The sequence below is a fragment of the Sus scrofa genome, chromosome 7 (genome assembly GCF_054392235.1).
Source record: "Sus scrofa isolate SSC_HxYL_T2T_F1_AM1 chromosome 7, Sscrofa_HxYL_maternal_Yorkshire_Landrace_v2.0, whole genome shotgun sequence".
Lineage (NCBI taxonomy): Eukaryota > Metazoa > Chordata > Mammalia > Artiodactyla > Suidae > Sus > Sus scrofa.
In genome coordinates this window covers 34,297,412-34,319,037 of record NC_139389.1, presented here as the reverse complement: position 1 = coordinate 34,319,037, position 21,626 = coordinate 34,297,412, and the positions used below count along the sequence as shown (strand labels likewise).

At 38.8% G+C, this 21,626-nt stretch overlaps 3 protein-coding genes across 17 annotated transcripts in view; 2 read left to right on the top strand and 1 right to left on the bottom strand.

Moving 5' to 3' along the window:
• GFRAL (GDNF family receptor alpha like) overlaps positions 1-11,443 on the top strand; it is a 58,615-nt gene extending 47,172 nt beyond the window's left edge. For all 3 annotated transcript variants that reach the window (XM_084967777.1, XM_084967776.1, XM_084967778.1), the window contains 3 exons: positions 7,146-7,241; positions 7,328-7,400; positions 10,159-11,443. In XM_084967777.1, the coding sequence (XP_084823903.1) occupies positions 7,146-7,241; positions 7,328-7,400; positions 10,159-10,231 (242 nt within the window). In that variant the 3' untranslated portion in view covers positions 10,232-11,443. The remainder of the gene's footprint in view (positions 1-7,145; positions 7,242-7,327; positions 7,401-10,158) is intronic.
• HMGCLL1 (3-hydroxy-3-methylglutaryl-CoA lyase like 1) overlaps positions 1-21,626 on the bottom strand; it is a 199,151-nt gene that overhangs the window by 34,379 nt on the left and 143,146 nt on the right. The window lies entirely within an intron of this gene.
• The window catches only part of TAP1 (transporter 1, ATP binding cassette subfamily B member), a 682,515-nt gene continuing 676,076 nt past the window's right edge, over positions 15,188-21,626 (top strand). Inside the window, exon 1 of the mRNA XM_084966829.1 lies at positions 15,188-15,236. The gene's annotated coding sequence lies outside the window, so the exon portion shown is untranslated. The remainder of the gene's footprint in view (positions 15,237-21,626) is intronic.

The window sequence follows — 21,626 nt, the reverse complement described above, 5'->3', positions numbered from 1 at the left end:
AACCCACACCACGGCTCACCGCAACGCAACGCCGGGTCTTAACCCACTGAGCGAGGCCAGGGATCCAACTCTCAATCCTTACAGTTCCTAGTTGGATTCGTTTCCTCTGCGCCACGACAGGAACTCCCTCCCCCTCTCTTTTCCTTGATGTTTTCCATCAGCCTAGGAAAAAATTGTGTACTCCAGCCAGGTAAAGTCTTAGACATTTCCAAAAGGATAGACACTAGCAAGCCATTCATTTCCAAGTCAAGACATCAGAAAGCTCTCTGGTCAATTAATGGGATTGTCACATATGCTTTTTCATTAAAAAACTCTGTAGGCGTTCTCATTGTGGTTCAGCAGGTTAAGAACCCAACATAGTATCCATGAGGATATGGGTTCAATCCCTGGCCACAGCCAGTGGGTTAAGAATCAGGTGTTGTTGCAAGCCATGACATAGATTGAAGGTATGGCTTGGATCCAGCATTGCCATGGCTGTGGCATAAGCCTGCTACTTGCAGCTCCAATTCAGCCCCAGACTGGGAACTTCCATATGCTACAGGTGTGGCCACAGAAAGAAAAAAAAAATAGGTGAGAAACCTCCATACACGAAAATATAAGTTTATAAAATAGATAAAATATAGTGTAAATTATTCCCATTCTTATCTTACACTTGTCTTGTTACAAGATTTCCTGGTACTTATATAATATTTAAGGTAAAAATTGCTGTTCAATTTTGGGAATTTTTTTTTCTAGTAAACTCATTCCACATATGGGCAGATTGAAAGAATGGGGTCATTTTATATTTTTATCTGAGACTCAGGTTGTATTGATGTAGACATAGATTATGGCAACCAAAATAAGAGCCCAGTCTGATTTTAAAGAGTTACACTGGTATTTTGTGTATTATTCTTTTTACACCCTTTGCTTGGTGAATACTGTGGAAAGCTTTATGTATGATCTTAACTGTACATCTGTAAAAACAGAAAATACTCAGAGTCTAAGATAACCAGCTTGAAAGTTGAAGCATTTAAAAAAATATTTCTGTAAATGTCAAAGTGGTTGATTTATCTGATTACGGTGAAAATGATGAACATATTTCAGAAGTGTGTACACGTTGAAAAATCCCATGGGTATATGTGAGGCACTTCAGTTGTTTTAGTTATTAGAGTTTATGCCTTCCATTGTGAATTTTGACAACAGAAACATGTATATAATCACAGACATTTGTAATCAGATAGTACTGTTAAATGCTTCTTCTTATTCAACGCTATTAAATCCAACCGTTCCCTATTATTTTTCAAATTGAATTCCTAATCTAATTGGCTGGACCCTGGAAAAAGCTGCAAATGTTTTACATGTTTTTTGGTCTCCTTGAGGTTATTTTTATATATAATTGGTAGACATTTTTGCTATAAATCACATCTTCACTATTGATCACCTCTGGGATCTTGGACAAAACAACTAATCTGAGTCTGAGTTTCTTTAAGTTGAGCTAATAATTCCTATATGACTAGTTATAAAATTAAACTGTGTGTGTCAAGGTGGCTTGCAAAGTATTAAGCACTGTGTAAGTGGAAGCAGAGCATTTTGTACATTGTATGAGTATGTACGTGCATCTTTCATTCTCTATACAGATATATGAGTACGATAGGTTTATCTACCAGCAGCATCAGCACCACCTGGGAAGCTTGAAGAGATTCAGAATCCCTGCTTTATCGTAGACTTACTGAACCAAAATTGGCATTTCAAGATAAACAGAAGATTCGTATTAATGAAAAGCATTGCTCTGTGTGGTCTACTGACAGTGTGATTCTCTCTCTCGCCCCATAAACACACACACACGTGGCAGCCAGACAGCTAGGCAGCGACACCCACAAAGGAAAGTGTACTTATCATCTTGAGTTAATAAAGGTGCAGTCTGGAAGAATACTTTCTATTTTAATTAGAATTGACCGTCAATAGGATCAGACGGGTAAAACGTATTTATTAAACAGCTCATTCCTGGAGTGTCAAAGATGTGGCAAAATGCATCACAGCATTGTAACTGTGAATTAGATCATCTAAGAAGAAGTCCTGTCCAATTTTGCAATTCTACCCGACATACACACCTGTGTATTTACAGATATATATCTATCCATGAATATTCGACTCCTGTTTCTAATCTGTATCTTTAGATCTATTTTGTATAAGCCCCAAAGCTACAGGTGAGAGACTTTTTTTAAAAAAAAAAACTTCAAGCTTTAAAATCATGGCCTTCTAAAACAATACTACTGATCAAATCCAGTGTTAGTTATCAGAAATAGCATAATTTGCATTCCAGTTGCTACCTCAGTGACTATTTCCTTATTTTCAGAAACTATTAAGAACAATGTGGAATATCTGAAATATTTTAGTAGTGCAGTTAAAATTCACTATAATCACTAAGCAAATCCACTATATGTGTGAACACTGATGTGATTCAACCAAGGGTGAAAGAACAGTTCCCAAGTTTATCAGTACAGTCACTTACTAAGATGGAGCTTTTGGCTCATGCCAAACGATCAAGGCAGGAGTTCCCATCGTAGCGCAGTGGAAACAACTCTGACTAGGAACCATGAGGTTGTGGGTTCGATCCCTGGCCTTGCTCAGTGGGTTAAGGATCTGGCATTGCCATAAGCTGTGGTGTAGGCCTCAGACGCAGCTCAGATCTGGCACTGCTGTGGCTCTGGCGTAGGCTGGCAGCAACAGCTCTGATTAGATCCCTAGCCTGGGAACCTCCATATGCCACAGGTGCGGTCCTCAAAAGACGAAAAGACAAAAAAAAAAAAAGTTCTTGAGCTTATACTTATTCATTTATACATTTGGGGGGTTTTGTTTTGCTTTTGTTTTTGATATTCAGAAAGCTGTACACATTTAATGCATACAGCTTGATGCGTTTGAAGATAAGTACAGATCGTGAAACCATCACCACAATCTTTACCATAAGCACATCCATCACCTCCAAATTCCCTGCCATCCTCTATCACTATTTTATGTGACAATGTAACCAAGCAGGACCCTGTGGGGCCTTCCCTCTCTGCTCTGGTTTAGCTTCCAAGTATCCTATGCACATTTCCCGAGTTTTTCAGATGCTAAAAACCACCTTTGGTTGGAAGAACTTAACTCCTTGATGGTTATGAGCATGTAGCCCCTGATGCATCTTCCGGTCCCTCAGGATTGAGAATGTTGACCACCTGTTACCTGAACATTAACCACCCAGAGAATGATGCGCAGGCTGATCACACACCCGGCAATGTCTCCTGCTTAACTGGCCTTTAAAAATGCCTTGCTGAAACCCTTTGGGAGTTTGGGATATTTTGAGCAAAAGACACCCATTCTCCCCATTCTTCCTGATGGGCGCTGCAATAAACCTTTCTCTGCTTCAAACTCTGGTATTTCCATTTATTTGGCCTCACTGTGTATCAGGCACATAAGCTTATGTTCAAATAATTTGAACGCATAAGCTAAAATCTACCCTCCCAGAAAAATTGTAAGCATACAATTCAGTATTGTTTACCTGGCATTGCTGAAATTTCATACCCATTGTCTAATCTCTTTAGTTTCTCCTTCCCACCCCCCCCCCCAGGCCCTGGCAACCAACCTATGTTTTGCCACAGTGCTGGAAGATAAACCTAAGACATGGTTTAATCTTCTTTCAAGTTTGTGAGCTAAATAAAAGAATATGCCTCAGTGACGCAGGTTATGCCTGTTTAGGAAAAGCATATTATTTAGTTTGTATAGTTTTTACAACATACATTTTAGAAGCAATGGTGTCATATCCACGTTAGGTGCTTATATCTTGGTTGGTCATATTACTCATGTACTGGTTTTTCAAACTTGTAGATGCTGATATAGTTTCTGTTCTCGTCAGCCTTACTCCTTAGATCCACGTTAGAAGGAGGTTTTCATATTCTGTTTTCATTTCAGGAGGTGAAAAGATTCAAAAGTCACTTCTAACATGGGAATTGATGTTTCTTCACATGAGAAAAGGTTGACCAAATTAGGAATTACACACCAACCCTGGGATATGCAAGAAGAACATCCTTGAATTTTTATTCTCACTAAGATGCTACCATGGTGCTCTTTTATTTAAACTTGGAGGAGTTCCTGCTATGGCTCAGCAGAAATGAATCTGACTAGAATCCATGAGGACACAGGTTTGATTCCTGGCCTTGCTCAGTGGGTTAAAGATCTGGCATTGCCGTGAGCTGTGGCGTAGGTCACAGATGCAGCTTAGATCTGGCATTGCTGTAGCTGTGGTGTGGGCCAGCAGCTGTAGCTCCGATTCAGCCCCTAGCCTAGGAATCTCCATATGCCACAGGTGCAGCTCTAAAAAACAAAACAAAACAAAAAGACAAAAAATATTAAAAATTAAACTTGAAAAGAAGAATAGAATTTTAACGATGCCATGTGATGCATTAACAATTAAAAAGACATTACAGAAACACATTTTAACAGTCTATGAAAATATTCTTTTCATCAAATTTTTCTGCCAATCAGACTCTTTTAGGTTATATTTTCATTAAAATTTTAATTGAAGGTTTGCAGATGTGCAGCTTGTAATATATTTAATTTCTATTTCAAGAATTCTGTCACGTACTTTAAAATCATTACGTTGTGGCTGATCTACCACATTTTTTCCCCCATTCATTTCCCACTTCATAGAAATTACACAAAGTAGAGTTTTGGTTTGCATCAGCTCTCAGCCGCCGCTGCATTAAGGCTTTTGGAAGAAAAAAGGAGAAAGGATCACATCTCTGTAGCTCATTTGGGGAGAACACTCTCTAAATGTGTTCTTACTGTAAGGCTGCAATTAATCTTGATTTCCTGTCAAATGTACAGGGATTTTACAATACAGTTCATAATAGCGTTCAATTCCTCTAGAGGAGGGGCTAAGATAAACAAGTCACTGACAGTGTTTATCAATAAATAGAGCAGATGGTGTGGGACTGAGGTTGGTTATTAACTCTGCCGACTTTAATTTCATGGTTATAGAACACAGTAAACCTCACTGTTTATAAAAGGTGGGGAAGAATCTCCAAGGGGCTTCAGTAGCCGAGAAACCCTCTGCAGCATTAATCTCTCCAACTGATATTCGGTACCCTCCTAGGGCGCAATATTTAAGATTGCGGAGTGATTGCTGGTCACATTAAAATTTTCACTGGGATCTTTAGCTAGCATTTCTGTCATTGATCTATTAGAACCCGGTTAATGAGTTCCATGTGAGTGATATTTAGCGAATGAGACAATTCTTTCTAAAACAATTCTTTCTTTGCTAGGTGCACGTTTAACAATGACTTTAGGCAGTTATATATCTAAAAGAGAGCCTCATCTATCAAAATCATACCCTTTTCCTTACACAGAGTTGAATCGTGATGCCTAACTAGGCAAAAGGTCCTTAGGGACAGAATTTCATAAAGGAAAACTGTAGTACCGTTTGAATAATCAGCCAATGTCCATTATATACAGGTACCTTCAGGTCTAGAAGTCACAAAATGCCATCGAATTTAAAAGAAGCAAAATAACTGATTCTTAAGAGTCCAGCTTTATTTAAATATAAAGTCTCATTAGGACCCCTTAGTTAAAATCCATACACTTTATTTGATTGACATTAATTCTGAAAAGAAGGACCACTGTTACCCAAAAATGGTTTATTGGAAGGAGCTCAATTTTTCCATCCTGATTTTCTAGTGAAAAATATAATTATTTTATAACCACAAAAGTTAAAAAAAAAATCACCACCTCTACTTCTATTGCTTTTATATTCAGAAGAGGTTGATTTTTCAGTGGCTAGAAAGGTCAGACTTTTATAAATACATGCTAATCCAACATGTGATTTAGTTGGGGATTAAGACAATCTCGCATGAAAAATGTCTTAACTGTGTGAGAGGCCAGGCCCCTTAGGAATGAGTTTTCAATGACAAAATCCTCCGTTCCTTTTCTTGCTCTTATGTTGCGCTGCTTCTTCTGGACTTACCTGAGAGTTTAGTACTGATCCAAAATAGTCTGGCTTCTGTGTTTCTACCAACTGTGTCCCAAATAGACCAAACCCTGGCTTTTAAGGAGCTGGCTTCTGACAGCAGCAGCCCTGGGTGGAGAGAGGACGAGAATGGAACTGTTGGGGACAGGCCTTCTTACCTCCCTTCCTGCTCAGAGTCTGCTGTCACTAGTTGCCTTTGGATATACTCTCCTACCATTTGATACACTCATTTCTGCAAGACTTTCTACTCAGATTTAGACTTTCAGGTCTCAAATGCATGAAACATCTATAAGAGAGGACAGCCAAGCCTCTCTCAAGTCGAGGTGTTATCTCATTTTCCTTTTCTTCTTCTTCTTCTTTTTTTAAGCCTCAAAGCCCACCTGAATCATTACCATCAAAGAAATGGGTCTTTGGGCTGTGGTATGTTTGAGAACATATTGTGTAAAACTGAGTCAAAGAAGGGAGAGGTGATTTCACTGCAAAGTTATCAATAAAAGTCACTTAAACTAGATCTACCTGTGAAGTCTAAGGATTGCATCTTCTTGTCTTATGGGTTTTGAAGCAAGGAGATATATATATATATATATATATATATGTGTGTGTGTGTTTCAAAAAACATGGCCAAGTGAAGGGGTTACAAAAGGGAGACAGGATAGAGGGAAGAAGCAAAATCAGACACTGAAGTGCCTGGGTAGAGAGGTGAGCAGGGGAATTCGTTCAGGGACTCTCCTCTGCATACTTGAAGAATTCATAAATACAGTGAGTCTTAGGGAAATGAGATATAGTTAAAATCACATTCGAATAATCACTCTTGTAAAGAAGGATTCTTTTTCAGTCTCCCAATGGGTACTCTTAAATTACTGTGTCGTTTTTTCTTAGTCTATATATAAGGTACCATGAACTATCTTATAAAATGTATTCTTTTTTCTAGTCCTGGTTTGAAAAAAACTTCTATTAGGAAATTAGCTGGTTAAAGGGTGAAAAAAAAAAAAAAGCTGTCAAAATTTAGGTGCTCCCAATTTCACCCTAATCTATTATATTTTATTAAAATAATACCATGGAAATAAATTGCTGTCTTATAACATAAAGCAAACTACAACTCATGGGGTAAAAACAATGAATCACCTCGAAAGACTTTAATCTCATTTTCATGATTTTCTTTCAGATTATCCAACCCTGTCTAATGTCAAAGGCATTGCATTGCATAAAAGAAAACATGCAAAGGAAATATCCCTCAGTGGATTTCAGTCCCCCTTCAACGGTCAGTTAAAAATCAATCCTCTAAAATATTTGTAGTATGTGTTCTCTCTGAAAATCCAGTAATTTTTCAAAATCTTTTCTTTCCAGGAGAAGTAATCTATGCTGTCATGTGCATGACAGTCACCTGTGGAATCCTTCTCTTGGTCATGTTCAAGCTTAGGTAATGGGATGCAACTCAGAAGGGACTGGCCCTGTGAAAGCACATTTCCCAAAGGCAGCGTTTACTCAGGGCCCAGGGGGAAAGCTTCTCTGCTAAGACAGAAACCCCTCTCACCGTGGGATGGGGCCACAAAAACCTTACTCTGCTTTCATATGGAAGGGAAATGAAAGGGGATATTTTTATGGTGCATTTTATAAGCACATATGCATCATTCTTCCGATAAAACTGCTACTAATCTTTCTCCTGGTTCCTACAAAATCCAAGCTGAACTTTGCTGCATGCCTTAGTCAAATCACTTGCAGGATGAATATACTCACATCATGGACCTGCTGTGTACATCATGCAGTTTACATTTACCTGAAGATTTACTCTTCACTATAATGTCTTATATGCTAATGAGTTTTATTCATATTTTAATAGTTATTAAATGAGACATGTAAAGAGGCCTCACTGGGTGCCCTTGGAAAGACTTATTCCCACTGCCTGACTTAATTCACTCTTTCCAAATCTTCTGTTGCCTTGGCTGCCTTCACTGTGAATGCTCCAGCAGGCACACCAGACCTCAAGTTAGAGATACGTCGACCTCTAGATTTCTAAATGTCTAGTTTTTTTTTTTTTTTTTTTTTTTTTTCCTTAAAGGCTGCACTTGCAGCTTAGGGAAGTTCCCAGGCTCAAGGTTGAATCAGAGCTGCAGCTGAAGCCTACACCACAGCCACTGCAAACCAGATCCTTATCACCAGATCTGTGACCTATGCTGCAGCTTACAGCAATGACAGATTCTTAACCCACTGAATGAGGCCAGGGATTGAACCTGTATCTTCAGAGTCAATGTCAGGTCCTTAACCCGGTGAACCACAACAGGAACGCCAAGGGGTTTTGAAAACTTCTACTTACTCAGCAATTACAAATAGATATAAAGTGGTGTGTAGTTTCTTACTTTTAATTAAAAAAAAAACCCACATATTTAAATATCAGTGATGTTCACTTGCTTATTCATGATACAAATGTGTACATTTTTATTTAACTTGATTATCAATAAATAATTAAATTAAAAAAAAAACCACATATTTAAATATCAGTGATGTTCACTTGCTTATTCATGATACAAATGTGTACATTTTTATTTAACTTGATTATCAATAAATAATTTAACTGTTAATGAAGATATAGCTATCGTGTGTGAATATACATACATATTAAATACAGTATATACACATAAAATATATTTATCAGTATGATTAGACCTGAGGGCATTCAACCTTCCTTATTTTTAAATGTAATCCCAGCTAAAGACACTCCCTGGCTGGCTCCAGCTCCACCAAACACACTGCTTTTCTCCAAGGCCTTAAAAGTCGTATTCGGAGTTCTTGTCATGGCTCAGTGGTTAATGAACCCGACTAGGATCCACGAGGTTGCGGGTTCGATCCCTGGCCTCACTCAGCATGTTAAGGATCAGGAATTGCCATGAGCTGTGGTGTAGGTTGCAGACATGGCTTGGATCTGGTGTGGCTGTGGCTGTGGCATAGGCCAGCAGCTGTAGCTCCAATTCAACCCCTAGCCTGGGAGCTTCCATGTGCCATACGTTCAGCCCTAAAAAAAGCCAAAAATAAATAAATAAATAAATAAATAATTTTCCATACAATTTAGAATTGATCCTTACATGTAATCTGAAAGCTCCAGACCCAAGATTAAGTAAATTACAAAAGCAAAAGTCATCATGGAAAGAAGGAACAACAGCAACAAAAAACTGAACCATCATAACAGCTAAACATGTGTTACCTCCCATCAGGAGATCAGTATTGCCTTTTCATGAAAGAGGGCTGCTCGCCACTCACCCGGTGGTTAAATCTAACCCATGTGAACAGCTTTCTGAGTACAGATTAGGGTTTTTGCATTTGCATTATATTATGCTAAATTAAGATAGACCTAAATCTTCAAAGAAATTTGCAGGGAAACCAATAATTAAAATTTAAATATTTGAGGAAAAAAAAAAAAAAAGGAGTTCCTGTTGTGGCTCAGTGGTTAACGAATCCGACTAGGAACCATGAGGTTGCATGTTCGATTCCTGGCCTTGCTCAGTGGGTTGAGGATCCTGCGTTGCCATGAGCTATGGTGTAGGTTGCAGACACGGCTCGGATCTGGCATTGCTGTGGCTCTGGTGTAGGCCAGTGGCTACAGCTCTGATTAGACCCCTAGCCTGGGAACCTCCATGTGCTGCAGAAGCGGCCTTAGAAAAGGCAAAAAGACAAAAAAAAACAAAAAACAAAAACCAAATCTCTTTTTCTTTTTGAAAATGATTACCTGGAGATCATATTTAAACTCCTGCTACCTAGAAGGACCAAAGACTATTCTGCTTTGGGAACTTTACACTTAAAACTATCTGCCTTCCCCTCCAGGCACAGAATTCCAGCAAAAATACAGGTACAAACACATTTGTAAACTCCTTAAAATGGCTTTTTTTTTTTTTTTTTTTGTCTTTTCTAGGGCCACACCCAAGGCATATGGAGGTTTCCAGGCTAGGGGTCCAATCAGAGCTGTAGCCGCTGGCCCATGCCAGAGCCACAGCAATTCCGGAATCTGAGCCATGTCTGCCGACCTACACCACAGCTCACGGCAACACTGGGTCCCCAACCCACTGAGTGAGGCCAGGGATCAAACCTGCAACCTCATGGTTACTAGTCAGGTTCGTTAACCACTGAGCCATGACAGGAACTCCTAAAATGGCATATTTTTAACTTCTATTTTTACTTTTATATAGAAACTTCAGAATATCAAGTCAAACAAGAGATCCTTCACCAATCCAAATACCTGGAGAACCCATGATTCATTAAGAGTCACGGATGGTTAACGGTCCCTGTCTTTAGAGCAAGACTTCGTAGCCTGTCAACAGAATATCCTCTTCATCAGATATCTTCAGAATATCCTCGTCAGTGAGGAAAAGCTTAAAATGGATTTAATGATACTGGACCACTAAGTATATTAATGTAAGGTATAAAAATTTGGTCTGATGTTAGATTTATTTTTTCATAAGAAAATATTCACATATAAATATACAATGGTATCTTTTATAATACTAGTACAGAATTACCCTTGAAGGAAAAAGAATGATTCTAAGTTCTACTCTGCATGGTTTGTTTCATAGTAAATCTGAATCCATGTAAGATTAATTGGTTGCATCAAACTATGGTATTTCACAGTTCACAGAGTTTTTTTTTTTTTGGATCAGTTTTATAAATTCCTATGAACTTACCAAAAGGAAAATGCAAATTAAAAAATCTAGTGTATTTGTTATTTGTATATCCATTTCCAAATCATCAACTAAGTCATTAGCATTGACTTTAAGTTTCTAAATATATTTGATTAGATGAAAGTCTTAAAATCCAGAAGTGATATCTTTGGATTTTTTTAATTTGAATACTGTTGAAATTTAAACACCCCCCGCCTCTTTTTGGCCATACCCACAGTTCCCAGGCCAGGGAACAAACCCAAGCCACAGCTATGACTGACCTATGCCACAGTTGCGGCAACACCAGATCCTTAACCCACTGTGCCACGGCAGGAACTCCATTTATTATTTCATTCTATAAAGATGTAAAGCAACTACACTGGCTGAAAAATCAATGTGCTTTTCAATGATATATTTCATTTGTAAATTTAACTTTTTCTATGCTAAATATTATGAACTTCTGCAATAACAAAGTAACATCATAATTGTTACTTTCTATATTATATCTGTAGTTACTTTTGCCCTAATTTGACAACAGAAGGTAATTGTGAATAGAAAATTGTGGAAAAGATGTTTAGTTTTTGATACATATGTGCTTTTTGATTGTCTGCAATCACATTAGTATCCATCGCTAAGAATAAACATGAGTGTGTTTTACCTGCAGTGACACAGAGGCTCAAATATTCAGGAACAGGAATAATCAGTAATGTATCTATAATTCAAGGTCAAACATTTTCTACTTGTTTGGTGCCATATCTATTGTTGTTCACTATACATGCCTATATTAAATTAAATCTGAAGTTAGTATTTGACTACATTTATTTGGAATAATGGAAAAGCTATTCTTTATCTTTTAAAAGGGGAAGAATAATTCGATGAGGTACAAATCTCCTTTCAGAATCTCTCCAGATTCCTGTGGCTGTTACTCTCTTAGTTATATGAAGAGAATGAAGGCATTTCCATCACCAAGTCACTGCCATTTAATGCAGACTTCTTCATGCCTGGGAAAAGAACTGTTATCTAGAAAACTGAGGGAGGAAGTCAGGTTGCTTTTAGAAATGTTTGTATTGGAAGTTTCTGTTGTGGCTCAGTGGTAATGAGACCAACTTATATCCATGAGGATGTGGGTTCCATCCCTGGCCTCACTCAGTGAGTTGAGGATCTGGTGTTGCCATGAGCTGCAATGTAGGTGGCAGACGTAGCCCAGATCCCATGTTGCTGTGGCTGTTGTGTAGGCCAGCAGCTGTAGCTCTGATTCAGCCCCTAGCCTTGGAACTTCCATATGCTGCAGGTATGGCCCTAAAAAGAAAAAAAAGAAAGAAAGAAGAAAGAAAGGAAGAAAGAAAGAAAGAAAGAAAGAAAGAAAGAAAGAAAGAAAGAAAGAAAGAAAAGAAAAGAAAAGAAAAGAAAAGAAAAGAAAAGAAAAGAAAAGAAAAGAAAAGAAAAAAAGCAAAAAAAGCAAAAAAAGTAAAATGTTTGTATTGAGCAGAGAAATGGGGAGCAGAGTGGGAAATAGAAGCCCCGCCCCCTTAAAAACAGAATCTTGTCTCCTAGGAAGCAAGAAGAAGTAGACCTTGCAAGAACAGAAACCAGCATGGAGCATTTAGAGAACTCTGAATAGCCAGCTGTCTATAGAGCAGGGAGTCCAGGTTAAGAAAATACGAGACATAAAACATAAAATATGGGCCATTCATCTGGACTGAGACATTCTAGGTGCTTAAACTTAGGCGAAGGTATGGAGAGCCTCTAAAGGAGGTTTTTGGGCTCCTTCAGGGCATTGCACTCATTCCAGAGGGAAGAGGGACATAATTAGATAAAATGCTTTCTAAATATTTTATGCCTGGGTAAAAATGCAATATCTTTGTTTGTAAGAGTTTGCTTTGGATGTTTGTATACAGCAAAAATTAAGCAGTTTCTGATTCTTATTCTCTGCTGCTCTGAGCATGTTACTTGGATATTGTTTACCTCATTAGGACTAAAGTTATGATAGCGGCAGCTCTAATATTTTAATTGGTAACTCGCCTTACATAGGAACATATGAAACTGTTCTGAGTAATCAAAGCAAAGCAAAGGATCCAAACATTGTATGATTGCCTTACGGCGTATTATACTATGTATATAAAGGTAATGAATATTTATATTAATTTAGGCATGGTCTGGTCTCAGAAGCCTCTATCCCCCCCAATGGTGTAAACTATATCTTAAAATTGTCAAAAAAAAGTAACCAAACTGCTTATTCATATTAACTCAGTCCTCTAGGAAAACAAATCAGCAATGTTAACTTTGAATTCCCAGTTGGTGGACACCACACCTCTTTTTCTCCTCTCCTTCCCCAAGACAGTATATTTCTGAATGGAGAACATGCTTTGGTGGGCATGCTGCCTTCGCATCTTGGCTGGTTTCTGCTGTAAGTGACTGTCTTGTCTGGTCTCTGGCCCACCCTCCTACTTTGGGTACCACGGTTCCTCATCACAGCTTCCAGTTTTGAGGCTTCCATATTCTATAGCTTCCTTCCTGTAAGGCTGGGCCTCTTCTGGCTCCTTAGAGAGGGTCTCACCATCCTTGCATTCCTCCAGGGAGCAAAACGGCCAGCTACTTTCTTTGCACATTGCTAAATGATGCAGTATTTTGTTGAAGATAACTTCAGACCCCCCCCCCCCTTCCGTCATGCTCCCTTTCTGCTAGAGTTCCAGTGCCATGCAGATTGGGCAATATAAGTAATGCACAGCTTTGCTGAGAGGAAAGAAGTAACGTCTCTTACACTGGGATGTTCCCCAAACTTACATGGGTGTAAGCATTGTTCCTCATTTCTGTCCTGGCCCCAAACTCTCAATGAGATCCACCAGAGTGGGGTGGCATTGTGCCTGGTGGGGGGTGGAGGAGTAGAAGTTAGGAGGGAGTAGAAGTTAGGATGCTTAGCTGAACGTCTTGCCTCTACCTCTTTCTCCCCTCCATCCCTCCAAGGTTACTAGCTAAAGTGGATTTTTCTGGCCCCATATCCTCCATATTTTTACATTATAACTTTTAGTGCAACTCAAGTCTCCCAGAGTTGGATCTTGATATGCACAAGGAAGTTTTTAGAAATTAGAAAACACTGCTCTCTTGACAAAGTCTGGCTTTCAATGCCATTGTTTCTTTAAGTGCTTAAAATGGCTAGGTTTTAAGCTCAACCTGCACAATGACTTCTTTGTTCTAAGACTATGCCCAGTCTTTTTCAGGAGTAATGGATACTTGTTGCTTCACTGGTCTTGGAGTTGTAGAGAATCACGATTCAAGGAAAATGAAAGAAAAAAAAAAAAAGTGATGGCTTAAGATTTTCCATTAAGTTCCCTTTAGAGACATACAGTGATTCAACGAAAAGCTAGAGTTATTAGAAAGGAAATCAGAACAAGGGAAACAAGAGGAAAAGAAATGAGGCGATGAGAGGAAATGTGAAGAGAAAAAGGAGAAAAAAAAGAACAAGGTGCCAGAGGATATGACAAATTGGCCCTGCTTCCCTCTCTTTCCATTTTTTATATTATCTTACCTCTACTGCAGGCAGAGGACATGAGAGTGCCTATGACAGCAGGGCGAACCCTGAATATAAACCCACCTATGATTCAATGCTTGTAGGTGTATTCAGATTAGACCTTTCGCGGTTGTAGTTGCTTCATTGTAGTTATGTTTTTCTCTTTTTTCTTTTTCTTTCTTTCTTTCTTTTTTTTTTTTAGGGCCACACCTGTGGCATATGGAAATTCCCAGACTGGGGGTCAAATTGGAGCTACAGCTGCCAGCCTACACCACAGCCACAGCATTGCAGGATCGGAGCTGTGTCTGCTACCTACACTACAGCTTACAGCAATGCCGGATCCTTGACCCACTGAGAGAGGCCAGGGATCAAACCCGTATCCTCATGGATACTAGTTGGGCTCCTTACTGCTGAGTCACAATGGGAACTTCCTTCGTTGTAGTTTTATAGATCATTGAATTATCATCACCATAGGTCAATCATAAAAGATGCAAAATCAATTTTCCATACTAGGCTTAATGTGCTGGTCAAATATCATCCTCTTGGTTAAAATTCATGGGAGCAGAGTTGAGATTTCTGAACTAGAAGCAGTTTGATCCCCTTAGTAACTGATTTATGTTTATAAAATGGACACTGAACCTAGTACCTAAATATGTTTGCTTTATGACATGGTGGCTAAAAGGTCAGAGTTTCATGTGCATCTAACCTTCAGAAAGTATTCCTGATTGTACAGAGTTTTGTGGTATTTTTATTTTCCAATATGTATTTGAATTTTCCTTCATTATCTGCCTTAATTATAACAACACTCCTAGTAATAAATGCAGGATAAACTAGGTTATCCAACAGTAACAAGCAATGGTGAAATGTCAGTGGATTACAATAACAATAACAAGTAATTTGCCGACACTACAAGCTCATTACAAGAAAGCTCTGACACGGCTCTGTTGCCTTCACAGGAAGGTCCAGCCTGACAAAGCAACTCTTCCCTGGAAAATTACCAGAGGTAAATTAGGGATCTGGACAAAGTCATGTTGGGTCTTAAAACTTCCTTCTGGGACTTCCTGTGTGGCTCACAACATAGCTACTCGGCGTTGCTTCTACAGTGGCTATGGCTCGACCCCTAGCCTGGAAACTAAAAAAAAAAAAAACAAACACAAAAACAAACCAACAAAAAACTTCCTTCTAGGATAACATGTGTCAATTCTGCTCACATTTCATTGGCCAAAGCAAGTTATATGGCTGCCTCACTCAGGAAGGCCAGGAAGAATAATCTTCCTCCAGAGAGGCCCACAGAATATTTGGGGATCACAATACAGTCTCTCAAAATAGGTAGCATTTGGAGTTCCCATTGTGGCTCAGTGGGTTAAGAACCTGACTAGTATCCATGAAGATGTAGGTTTAATACTAGGCCTCACTCTGTGAGTTAAGGATCTGGCATTTGGATCTGGTGTGGCTGTGACTGTGGTGGAGGCTGGCTGCTGCAGCTCCGATTCAACCCCCAGCCTGGAACATTCCATATGCTACAGGTGCTGCCCTAAAAAGACAAAAAACAAAAGGTAGCATTTATATAAGTAATTCTTCTGAACCTGGTATTCTTCTAAGACATATATTTAGTACTCATTAGAATTCTATTTGCTATGTACTAGGTGTTTCTTCATACAGATAAACAATGAGTTTAGAGAGATTAAGAAATTTGTTCAGGGATTCCCATTGTAGTGCAAATGAAATGAACCTGACTAGCATCCATGAGGATGCAGGTTCAATCCCTGGCCCTGCTCAGTGGGTTAAGGAACTGGCATTGCCAAAAACTGTTGTATAAGTCACAGAGGCAGCTCAGATCTGGCCTTGCTGTGGTGTAGGCCAGCAGCTGTAGCTCTGATTTGCCCCCTAGCCTGGGAACTTCCATATGCCACAAATGTGGCCCTAAAATGCCAAAAAAAAAAAAAAAAGGAAAAAAGGAAAAAGAAATTTATTCAGGTTTATACCGTTGCTAAAAGACTGAATTGGGATTGGAACTGGATTTTTCTGCCTCCAAACCCAGTCTCTACTCCTGTTTATTGTACTCAATATGCTTTCATAACCTCTCTGAGATAAGGAGGGAAGGTGACTATTTAGATAGAAAAAGACGATCAGGTGCTAAGTAATTCACATTACCACCCCAGTGTTGAGAAAACCCAGTCTGATGCTAAATGGTAGATGAGTTTTCCTCTAACTTTATTTGAGGGACCAATGACCAATGGGCCAAAGAAGCTGCAAATGAGCTAATGAGCTAATGGTCTTTTCTCATTAATAGTTAATTAACCTGTCCTGGGGGCTCTTTTCAACAGATGTTCAGAAAATCAATAAAATAAGGGGTTGATTGGGATAGCCGAAAGAGGTCAAACTAGATTTCTGAAATATAACAGTTATGTACATGCATTTAAGTTATCTGCCTGAGAACCAAAAGGAGAATCAAGGTGAAACCCACTATTTCCCATTGTATTTTTTTAAGATGCCATCTTTTCACATATGCAAATGAAACCCAGGAGTTCCTGTTGTGGCTCAGCAGGTTAAGAACCCAACATAGTGTCCCTGAGGATGCGGGTTCAATCTCTGGTTCACTCAATGGGTTAAGTTGAGGTGTAGCTTACAGATGCGGCTCAGATCCTGCGTTGCTGTGGCTGTGGCATTAGGCTAGCAGCTGCAGCTCCTATTCAATCCCTTCCTGGGAATTTCCATATGCTGCAGGTATATATAATAAAGAAACAAAACAAAACAAATGAAACCTAGAACTGGATAATTAGATTAAGTCATGGGCCTTCTAATTAATTAATCACTGACTACAGGGCTTTTCCCCCAAAACCATTCTAGTGTTGTTGAATAGGCAGCATTATATTTTCTTGGATGCCATTGCTTTTGACATACAAAATTGTTGTTGTTTTCCCATTGTTATGCTCCACTGTGATTTCTTATGACACCATGAGAGTTTATGAAGGTGACATCATTAATTCAACAAATACTGAGGCACTATTATATACCAGTTCTTGTTGTGGGCCTGGATGCAACAGCCAAGGGCTGAAAGTCAAGTGGATAATAATGACTATCAATCATGGCAGCATTCACATATTTTTGGCAGCACATCCCTTTACATCTTTTTTACTGGTATCCTGAATTTAACAGGAAAGCAACATATAGATTTATTCACTCTGATTTTATTATCAACTGAATGGCTTAATATTAACAGAATGGTTGTGTCCCCCAAAATCCCTATGTTGGAACCCCAGACGCCAATGTGATGGTATTTGGAGGTATGCCTTTGGGAGGTCATTTACGTCATGAGGGTGGAATCCTCGTGAATGGGACTAGTGCCCTGATAAGAGACTCCAGAGGGCTGTCCAGCTTCCTTTCACCCATGTGAGGCTACGGCAAGAAGCCAGTAGTTTCAGCCGGGAAGAGGGTTCTCACCAGAACCCAAACATGCCACTCTTATCTCACACTTCCAACCTCTGGAACAGTGAGAAATAAAGTTCTGTTGTTTATATGTCACCCAGTCTGTGGTACTTTGTTAAAGTAACCCAAACTGACTAAAACATATTACGATTAATTTATACCATAGACTAGAAGGTAGGCATTTGTAGTCTTGTCTTGTCCTTTCTTTTTTTTTTTTTTTTTTTTAGGCCAATACTTGCTGCATATGGAAGTTCCCAGGCTAGAAGTTGAATCAGAGCTGCAGCTGCTGGCCTACACCATAGCCATAGCAACAGGGGATCCAAGCTATGTCAGCACCCCACACCAGCACGCTGGATCCCAACCCACTGAGTGAGGCCAGGGATCGAACTTGCATCCTCATGGATACTAGTCAGTAATGCACTGAACCACAGTAGGAATTCCCAGCATTTGTAGTCTTAATGATAATTATTCATGCCCAGGTAACTGGACAGCAGGGATTGGGAAATATTTTTACCAGTATTGAAAACTTATATTTGAGGCTGACCATTTTTTAAGTCTCATTTTTTTTTAATTTCCTCAGAGAATTTTAATAGAATTTAATTTAAAAGTACTTAGTGGGTTACACATCAAAACTCAAAAATTATTTCATCTATACTTACAAGTAAACATTAATGTTGAAAAATATCTTTTGTTAGAATGTCTTCCATTTCTCCTTATGAGAACTGAAATTATGTTACTAATAGACTTCCTTTAAAGACTATGAAAATAAATAGTACTGTAAATTTCACTTTTCCGTAATAAAAAGCCTTACATTTTCTGGTTTCCAGAATCTATAAACACATACTGTGTTCATCCTGGAATATCTTGAAGAATATATATTACGAAGTTTAGCATGAAAGTAACAGGTACTCAAGCAGGTGGATAACATAATTTTCATTTTCCTAATGTATACCAGAATCTAAATTGCATCTTGCCTTCATTTGAAACCTAACCACTCAGTTTATGGTTAACTGACTTGATGGGAACTTTATCTTAAGACTTATGTAATCTTCGCCCCTTGGGTATCATGATATTTGGGGAATATATTTTCTGGGGATAACATATGGTGGAACAATCTTTCAGGTTACCTGTTGTGACCCTGAGTTTGCCTTATGGGGGGGAAATGTGCTTCCAATTAAAATTGTCCTGTGGGGATGCTATTCTTTATGAATTCGGAGTGAAGAATAGCTAAGAACTCTGGTCTGTGTCTGACAGCTGGTGTAAAGCACCTTGAATCAATAAAACTCTTATTAATTCCCTCCTAAGTCCTAGCTCTTGGTTCACCTTGACATGATTCTATAAAGAACTGTAGATGCGAAAACCCCTAATACAGGTTATTGTCCAGAACAATGGAGGTATTCCTCCAAAGGCCCACATACTAATAAAAATAACTTCATATAAATCAAGAACTTCACAACTGCAGTTTATGGGCACTGTTTTAGATGATTTCAGGGTCACAGAGAAAGTTAAAGACATAATTTATCTCTAAATGATGTTTCTAGAAAATAAGAAATAGAACTCTACCTTAAGGCTATGATGACCAGGGCTTCTAGAAGTTCTCAAATACATAAATTCACTTTGTATCAAATGATCCAACTATTCTTAAACCCTCTCCTAGGTTGGCCCCTGCCTAAGTCTAAGGCTACTAAACATTCTTCAGAGTCAAGTAAAATCTAATGACAGAATAACCTGTTGTTTTTATTTCCTTACCATTCACCAAACAGAGTCTTTCAAGTTCTTCCATATTTAGTTTATCATCCAGCGCAAAGCAGGACAACGGTCCTGTTCATTGCTCACCATTTAGCATCCACTGCACATCTCTAGGTTGTTATGATACCCTATTTGTTTTCTGAAACACATTTTACAATTTTACTCTCCAACTCACATCTGAATGTTCAGATCCAAAGTGACAGAAAGTTTCTCTTGCAGTAGGTATTATAGCCCCTCACCTCCAGGAGAAAGTCAGCTTGATGGGTAATAATGGAAGAGGAGGTGACTGTTCATTCCCTTCCTCCCATTACAAGACTATCAAGGTAGTTTTTAAAAAAATTAAAATATATGGTTCTCATATCCAAATGTTCCTTACAGTCAATGAGAGGAAAGATACAACTCTCTTCTTTATTTAGACTTAAGGGATTGAGTGGCGTTCGAGAAACATTTATTGGAATAATGATGTATCACAAGACAAAATTAATTCCTGTTAAGTAATTCTGTCCTTTTTAAATGTATGCCTTCTTTAACCAAACAAATACATAGATGTAAAGAGTGATGGCTCTGTCTTACCACTGAGCACCTGGGTGTATAAGAAGTTTGAGACTATAAACATATCTCCCAAGTATGTGCCCAATGGAATTTCTGCTTATTGTAATTTCCAAGCTCTTTGGTAACTGAGTCCACACACCCTCATTTCCCCTGTGCTTCAGCCACATTAGCCTTCTTTGGGTTTCCCAAATGCATCCTTCCTTTCAAAGGGTCTTTACACAGAAAGTTCCCTTCTCGTGAAATGGTCTTTTCCCACCTCTTCTACTATTTAACAACTGAATTCTTTTAGAGCTCATCTCTTGTCCTGTGGATGTAGACACTTGGCAAAGTCACACCCTCTATTACGCATTGTTAGAGAAAGACACATTTCCTTTCCATGGAACTTATTACATGTGTAACTGACACTCGATGATACTTTCTATGGTTTCCCACTAGTTCAATAAGGAACCCCTGGCACTCTCTGACATAAACAACAGCAACATCTTCTCAGATCCACCTCTTAGAGTATTGACAATAAAAACAAAAATAAACAAATGGGACCTAATCAAACTTCAAAGTTTCTGCACACCAAAGGAAACCCTAAACAAAACAAAAAGACAACCTGCAGAATGGGAGAAAATCTTTGCAAGTGAAGCAACTGACAAGGGATTAATCTCCAAAATTTATAAACAACTTCTGCAGCTGCATACCAAAAAAAAAAAAAAAAAAAAAAAAAAAAAAAAAAAAAACCCATTGAAAAATGGGCAGAAGATCTAAACAGACAGTTCTCCAAAGAAGACATACAGATGGCCAAAACACACATGATAAGATGTTCAACATCACTCATTATTAGAGAAATGCAAATCAAAACCTCTCTGAGGTACCACCTTACACAAGCCAGCTTGGCCATTATCAAAAAGTCCACAAACAATAAGTGCTGGAGAGGGTGTGGAGAAAAGGGAACCCTAGTACACTGTTGGTGGGATTGTAAATTGGTGCAACCACTGTGGAAAGCAGTATGGAGATTCCTCAGAGAACTAAACATAGAACTACCATTTGATCCAACAATCCCACTCCTGGGCATCTATCCAGAGAAAACCACGATTCGCAAAGACACGTGTACTGCAATGTTCATTGCAGCACTATTTACAATAGCCAAGACATGGAAACAACCTAAATGCCCATCGACAGAGTAGTGGATCAAGAAGATGTGGTACATATACACAATGGAATATTACTCAGCCATTAAAAAGAATGAAATACCAGCATTTTTAGCAACATGGAAGGACCTAGAAACTATCATGCTAAGTGAAGTTAGCCATACAATGAGACACCAACATCCAAGGCTTTCACTGACATGTGGAATCTGAAAAAAGGATCAACTGAACTTCTTTGCTGAACAGATGCTGACTCACAGACATTGAAAAACTTACGGGCTCCGGAGGAGACAGTTTGGGGGGTGGGGGGATGTGCTTGGGCTGTGGGATGGAAATCCTGTGAAATCAGATTTTTATGATCATTATACAACTACAGACATGATAAATTCATTTGAGTAATAAAAAAAAATAAGGGACCCCTGGCAATTTTATTCATTATGAAGTCCGGGCACATAGTACTTACCTGGCCCCTATTTGGCCTGGCTGATATAGGTAGTTGCTTTTCTGGGATCCAGTCTCATGCACATCCATATAGAGATTTATGATTTTGTTTGGGATGGCAATATGCTCAAATAAAATGCTTGCATTCCCTGACTCTTTAGCAACTACACACAGCAAGTGTGACA